Genomic DNA, 7,403 nt, shown 5'->3' with positions numbered 1-7,403 from the left:
GGTCCTGTACCGGTGGCGCAGCTTGAGGCTGCAGGACGATCTTTACTGTGGACCCTGGCTGCTCTCCCTTCCGTGGACCCTCTCCTCACTAACAAAAACTGGAAAGCAAACGCTGTGACCACAGTGCTATGAAGCTAAATATAACCCAACCTGGATTACAGTCGCTCTGACTTTAAAGAAGGGAGAAGATTTTGAGGGCCCCTTTCCCTGGTGGTTCAGTTGGTAAAGAATCTGCCTGCAATGCAGGAAAGCTGGGTTCAATCCCTGGATGGGGAAGATCCCCTGGAGAAGGAAAGGGCAACACATTCTATTATTTTTGCCTGGAGAATTCCATGGACAGAGGAGCCTGGTGGGCTACAGTCCATGGGGTCACGAAGGAGTTGGACACGACTGAGCAACTAACACTTTAACTGGTGCCCGGCAGCCTGCCTGCTGTTGGTATTGCCTCCTGTAAGCCCTTTGAACTGTCTGCGGCCCCCGTTCTGGCTCACCAGCTACTTAGGCTTGGGTCTCAGTTTGCTCCTCTGTAAAATGGGGATGATCACCGCAACGGAGTTATGAGGCCGTTTGAAGGTTCCTGGAGATCCTGCTGGAGAAGAGCTTGGCATGGTCCTGCTGCAGAGTAAACAGTGGTGCGGGGACTGCTGAGCTGGCTGTGAGCCTTCCTTCTTTCCCATGAAGGAGATGGCTTCTATCCCCATAATAGGAACAGGAAAAACCGAGATTCCTCACAAGGAAACGTAACGAACAGCAGAAGCGGGACTCCAGGGGCACAGACCAAGCAACTTCCAGGCCCCAGACGTTGATGGAAGTGGCCGATCTGGTTATCCCAGCAGACCAGGAACACGGAAGGCAGGGGGATCGCAGGCCAGGTCCCGGCATCTTGCGCCCAGTTCTGCCTGAGTGGACTCCAGCCAGCAAATGAGCCCATGGTGAGGCTGAGGCTGGTGGGACCCCGACATTTCTGATCACAGCAGAGCCGGGTCCCCTCCTCTGTCCTGCTGACCTCCAGCCACGCTCTGAAGCCCAGCCTCCATGTGCTGACCTGACTCCAGGGACAGCAGTCTCTCTCAGAGCCAAGCCACAGTAGGAAGCTGCTGTCTCCGCCATGCGGGCCCCAAGATGACATCAAAAGGATGGAAGCTTCCAGTCCCTGCTGGAATGTGGGTTTTCCAGCTGACTCAGACAGAGCCTGTTTCTACAGGAGCCACGCTACACCACCGCTCAAGGGTTTTGGGGAGACAGAGTTCACAACTGGGAGGATTTTCACTACCCGTCAAGCAAGCAGGAGCAGGCCTAAGAAAGAACAATAAAGATAAATCCCCGAGCCCAGCTGGCTCAGCTCCCAGCCTTTGGACTCTAGGTTCTTGGACACACGGCCCCCAGGTGCCCAGAGGCTTGTCATTTAGCCAAGCTACAGTCCCTGTCTGGGTCCAACAGGGGCTGGTTGAGGGGCAGGGCGGGGAGTCAGAGCCAAGCTGCAGTAGCCAGTGGCGTGGACACAGGACAGGCTCGCCCTTGCTGCTCCCAGAATGTCTGAGTTCAGACTTTCTGAGTCTCAGGAGCAGTGTCCATAAAATGAGGGTGAGAAAAAGACCCCACGAAGGAAAAGCCCCTGGCATGGCCCAGGCTCCCAGCTCCACACCAGGGGCGAGCGCAGGGATTCTGGGGCAGAGGGCAGTGATGGGAAGGGTGGGGAGGAGAAGGTCCAGAGGCTGGCCCCACCGCCTGGCTCTGGAAGCAAAGCCGTGGGCCCCAGCCTGGCCCCTCCCCTGGGGACTTGGCCAGAGTGTCAGAGCTGGCATCATTGCATCACTGGGTGCTCGGGGGTTAATGATGGGGAGTGGACAGGACCCGGGTATTTAACTAATCGGGGAGGTGTCTGGAGATCAGAGGTGCCCCTGCTGGCTTCCGTCTCCTGCAGCCCAGCTTCTCTGCCCCCTACTCCCCTCCCTGCCCCAGGATGAAGTGGCCCCCTCTTCTGACCTTCCTATGCCTCCTGGGTAAGTGACCTTCATGCCTGTGCTCCTGCTCTTTCCCAGCTGGGAACACTCCGGGGGCTCCTGAGCCAGCCCCCAGGGAGGGTGTCATCAGTCACTCTGAGGCCAGCGCTGGCCCAGGAAGAACTGGCCAGTGGACAGGGGGCACGGCTGCAGCCTGGACGGCCTGGGGGGACAGAGGAGGAACCGGCAGGGGCCCCCCAACAGCTGCTGCCGCCCGCGCTCCACCGCCCACCTGAGTGTCTGTTTCTGCCTTTAACCTGCAGGGCGGGCAGGCCCCCACTGCTGCAGCAGCGGGACCCGGAGGAACTTGGGGAAGTCCGGGTGGTCAGGAAGTTTATCCAGCAACATCTGATGGGACTCGATGGGGACAGAGTGCTCCTGGGGTCGGGGGTGGGGGCTGACGCCAGGGGAGAGGATCAGGAAACCGGGATGGGAGCCTAGAGGATGAGTGAGGGGGGTGGTTTGGAAGGAGAGTGGGGTGGGAGGTCAGGTGGGGACATGATGCGAGTGAGGACCAAGAGACCCAGGCGCAGTGGCGTCACAGGGACGTCACCACTGACTGGTGCTGGCGCTCAGTCGCTCAGTATTTGCAACCCCGTGGACCGCAGCACGCCAGGCCTCCCTGTCCATCACCAACTCCCGGAGCTCACTCACACTCATGTCCGTTGAGTGTGTGATGCCGTCCACCCATCTCCTCTGTTGTCTGTCGTATTACTCGTTAGCACCGTTACCATCGGGAGTGAGGTGCTCGGGGAGGTGGAGGCTCCCGAGACGATCGAGAGATGGGATGTGGGGGCGGCAGCTGGCCGCAGAGGGTGGGGCCCTGAGGGAGCTGAGGCCTCCCCGCTCCGTCCCCGCAGTGGCCCTGGCTGGCGGGAACCTGGTCCAGTTCGGGGTGATGATCGAGAGGATGACGGGGAAGCCCGCGCTGCAGTACAACGACTACGGCTGCTACTGCGGCGTCGGCGGCTCCCACTGGCCGGTGGACAAGACAGACTGGTGAGCAGGCGGCCCAGCTGGGGTCCTGCCTGGAGGATGGAGGCGCCGGGGGAGCATCCTGGGGGGAGCTGGGGCGTGACCACCACACTGGCGAGCCCCTGTGGGCCCTGAGCCCCCCAGGCGACCCCCAGTCCAGCCCAGCTGGCCCCTTCAGGCCGACCTCGATCTTCACAGGTGCTGCCACGCCCACGACTGCCGCTATGGGCGCCTGGAGAAGCTCGGCTGCAAACCCAAAATGGAAAGGTACCTCTTCTCCGCCACCAGGCACAGCATCTTCTGCGGTGAGTGAGCGGACCTGGGGGTGCCCCAGACCCCTGGAGAGGGAGGGGACTCAGCCAGGAACCCCTCTCCTGATGGAGACCCTTGAGCCTGGTCACCTGGGCGGGAGAGGCGGGTCTTCCATCATCACTGCGTTAGGGAGAGGCGTGTCCCTGCTCCCATGGTACCCGGTCTGGAGAGCCCCGGGACCCATCAGCTCCTGCCCTGGGACCCCAGGAACAACCTCCCCATTCAGAGGCACCCCCTGCCAGCTTCAGCCTCTGAGGGGAGGAGCAAAGGGAGAGCACTGAGCCCCCCCAGAGAAGCTGTGCCCAGGCAGCCCTCCCCAGGGCCTGGGCGGCCACTAGGGACAGGTCCCCAGGACAGGGCCTTGAGGGCAGAGCCCCAGACCCAGAGGCTGGAGCTCGGACGCGGGACCCCAGACCCCGCTCCCAAAGGCTGATCCACTGCACCAGGGCACCTCCTTGCCAGGCCCCATGCCCACTTGGACCAGTTAGCCTTCTCCTCTGCTCCCTGGCCTGGGGAAACAGCTGGACCCAAATCAGAGTGTAAAGGGCTCCACGCAGCTCAGCCCCATGGAGGGTACTCACATCGGAGAACCAAACCTCCTTCTTCCTGCTGCAAAGCCAGGAGTAGCCTGGAAGGCAGAGGGCAGGCCCGGAGCTGGGGGCACACAGCACAGGGGCCTGGGAGGGCCAAAGAGGACTCAGATCTCTGGGGTCTGTCCTGGGGGCGGGGCAGGACCAGAAGCAGAGCTGCGGGAGGCAGGCGGGGCTCCCAGTTTCCTGTTCCCACAGCCATCCACTCAGCAAAGCGGCTTTGGTAGGTTTGCATGGAGCCACCTACTAGGGACAGCCCTGAGAGGGTGAGTGACGGGAGGGGTCAGGTGAGTGGGACACAGGTGCAGGGAGTCCCCTCCCCGCCGTGTGACTCTGGGCAAGGGATAGAGCCCCTCAAAAGCTCCTATTTCTTCATCTGTAAAAGGGAGACCTAACCTCGCACTTGCCAGCTTAGCCCAGCTCCTGGGAGCTGACATAGCTGTAAAGCCCCTGCCAAATCTGAGTTCTGCTGAAAGAGCAGGTGAGAGGAGAACCTGGATGGGAAATGAGGCTGACCTTCGCTAGAGACCCTGAGGAAGCCGGACATGTCTGACCTGGGGGACGTCTTCGTGGGGACAAAAGGAGCCAGAGCCCCTGAGGGCAGACAGAGGTGGTGGAGGCAAGAGGCGGCTTTGGGGCCCCTGGAGCCCACAGAGCTGATGTCCGCCCCACTCCCCAGGCTGGGTGTGGGCGCGCGTGGAGGGGGAGCCCTGAGATACATGCTGGAAAAGCGGGCTCTATCCCCACTGAGGGAGGCAGGCGCAGGCCCCAGCTCCAGGCCCTCTGGGCACGCCCAGGTCACCCGGGATCGAGCTGCTGCCGTTCAATAGTTTTCCTCTCTGGTTCACGGCTGCCGGTACCATACGCAGTCCATTACGTGGGAGAAGGGTCGCCCAGAAGCACAGCCGTCCCGGGGCTGGGACAGGTGGTCTCCCCGTGCGGAAGGGGCTTAGGGCAGTGGAGTGGGTTTGGGAAAGGAAGGAACAGCAAAGATAAATCTCCAGGCTTCCAGCGTCCCTGGCCCCAGCAGGGCCTCAGCACCCTGCCCGTTCCCTCACCCAACCCTGGAGCATCCCCCCGGGGAGCGTGGGCTTCCGGGCAAGAACGTGGACCCAGTGCACTCCCCTGCACGTGGCTGGGAGTAGCGGGCCCAAGGTTCCTGGGCCCTGACTGCCCACGTCCCATCCAGCCGGCAGAACCAGCTGCCAGCGACAGACCTGCGAGTGTGACAAGAAGGCCGCGCTCTGCTTTCGCCGCAACCTGGGCACCTACGACCACAAATACGCCCATTACCCCAACAAGCTATGCACCGGGCCCACCCCCCCCTGCTAAGGGTGCGGTCTGCCTCCCACTGAGGCCTGCCAGGGCCCCCAGGCCTCGGGAGGGTTAGCACCAAAGGCTCTCCCCACCGGAAAATTCCTTTCCCATAAGCCCATCCTTCCCTGAGAGGCCCCAGACTCAGCCCTGGACCATCCCTGGCCTCCCTGGCCACAACGCCCTCAAAAAGAGCCACACCAGGGGCAGGGGGGGGCCCTGGAACACCCAGAAGATTCTACAACCCATCCCCTGGGATCTCAGTCCCCTCTTCTGAACATGTGGATAATGTTTGCCCAGGATTCTAACACCGGCCCTCAGATTCTGTCCTAGGGTTTCACCAGTCTCTGGCTTCATTGGCGCCAGTGTTTCCTGAGAGCCCAGCAATGTGCTAAGCACGGGGACACAGCATGGGTCTGGCTCGGGTGGCCCCTGCAGGCAGTTCCAACACTCTGTCCTTTGAGTTTTCCATTACAGTGAGTTTCTGTGATTCTCTTTTTTTCTAACGTGTTACTGTCTTATCCAAGATAATTATGGCAGTCTCTAGCAGAAATATTTCTGGCCATATGGCATAATGTGAAAAGCACGCAAAATACCAGCCTAAAAATATTGTCCCCACCATGTCATCAGGCTTCAAATCCCTCCCATTAGAATTCTGGCTTAGGGTGAAAAGAGGCTCTCAAATTAGCTTATTTAAAGCCCTCCCTTGGCAGAGGGGCACCCCAGAGGTCAGAGAGGGAAGGTTCTACCTGGAGGGGTGTCCTCACTCCCAAGCCAGTGGACCTTCTTCTTCATGAGTCGGTATCAGTCACTGCCCCTCTGCCTCTCTGATTGTCAGCATGAACAACCCAGAGTGCCCAGGGAAGGTCAGCTGTGAGGATACCCATGCCAGGCCTGGCTCCTGATACGGGGAGGGGAAGAGGAAAGATTCCTACATCCTACATCTGGCATCCTGAGGCTGACTTTGGAGCCAATTTAATGCACCAAAGGATTCCCATCAAATTGGAATGCAGCCTACCTGGGAAGAAATAAACTTCAGCAGATTCTACTGCTAAATATAGACATGATACTCCACTGTTTGTAATATGCTGATAGAATCTTCCAGGGTTGGGATAAGCCTATTCAATGAGATAAAGCATGTAAAAATGCACTGCGCAAGCAAAGCTCACGGTGGACAGGGAATAAATGTTCACTCCTTCTCTCCATTCCTTGGCGTGTGTACAACATCCAGGGCTTTGAGGGCAGGAAAGAGCCTGATGCCATCGAAAGGATGACCATCATAAATTTTTAAAGGTGAAGAAGTTCTGAGCTGGCCAAACAAGAGAGGAGCAGATGTCTGTTGCTTTGCTGCTGTGACGGACTCAAATCCTATGTGAAAAATCACCAGGAGATGAGGTCTTAAAGTGCAACGCGGGTGGGGAAGAGAGGACCGCGTTTGTTAGGAAGCGTGGTCCTGAGGCGCCCTCTGGTGTCCATTTTGTTCAGGCTGCCGGGAGGAAACAAATTTGGTTTAAACCTGGATTTCCCTTTGTCAGGGAGGGCAAAGTGTGTTTCAGGGCTAGTGAAATCAGTCCTCTCATACTTTCAATAATAAACAAGCTGAGAAGTAATAAGTCCTTAAAGACATCTCAGAATGACGGTGCCACTGCACACACGAGAAGCCCAGGAAGCAGGATCTGACTCGGCAGAGACGAAGACACGGCGGTGTTCTGGGTGTGATGTATCGCTGGGAGGAGGCCCTGGTGACGTCATAGTTGTTTAACCATCTGACAGGGTGAAAATTAGAACTTGAGAACAAGCCTCGGTGCAGCCCGTTTTCCCAGGAATCAATAAATATTTGGTGAACGAGTCAATGATTCCATCTAAATCCTGTTTGTGTGCCTCTATAGCCCATACACTTGATTTCCAGCTGTAGACTTGGTACAAAGGACTGAAGAGAGGAAAGCAGAACCCTGAACTTGATGTTGTTGGAGGTTCCAGGTAGAGCCCTCTGCTTTGCCAGTTAGCAGCAGTGTGTCATTCAAGACCTCACCGCTCAGGAAGCTTATTAGAAACGCAGTATCGTGGACCTGATCACAGACCTGCTGGCTAACAAGACCCTCAGGTGGTTCATCAGTTCAGTTCAGTTCAGTCCAGTTCAGTTCAGTTCAGTCGCTCGGTCGTGTCCAACTCTTTGTGACCCCATGAATTGCAGCACGCCAGGCCTCCC

At 58.4% G+C, this 7,403-nt stretch overlaps 1 protein-coding gene across 1 annotated transcript; it reads left to right on the top strand.

The window, feature by feature from the left end:
* Positions 1 to 1,909: 1,909 nt before the first annotated feature.
* PLA2G2E (phospholipase A2 group IIE) lies at positions 1,910 to 5,540 on the top strand. Its single transcript, XM_040229446.1, has 4 exons — positions 1,910 to 2,003; positions 2,864 to 3,002; positions 3,177 to 3,283; positions 5,070 to 5,540. The coding sequence occupies exons 1-4, from the start codon at positions 1,964 to 1,966 to the stop codon at positions 5,210 to 5,212; spliced, it is 429 nt and encodes a 142-aa protein (XP_040085380.1). The 5' UTR covers positions 1,910 to 1,963; the 3' UTR covers positions 5,213 to 5,540.
* The last annotated feature ends 1,863 nt before the right edge of the window (positions 5,541 to 7,403 follow it).

The sequence above is a fragment of the Oryx dammah genome, unplaced genomic scaffold (assembly GCF_014754425.2).
Source record: "Oryx dammah isolate SB20612 unplaced genomic scaffold, SCBI_Odam_1.1 HiC_scaffold_27, whole genome shotgun sequence".
Lineage (NCBI taxonomy): Eukaryota > Metazoa > Chordata > Mammalia > Artiodactyla > Bovidae > Oryx > Oryx dammah.
This window is presented reverse-complemented; position numbering and strand designations above follow the sequence as displayed.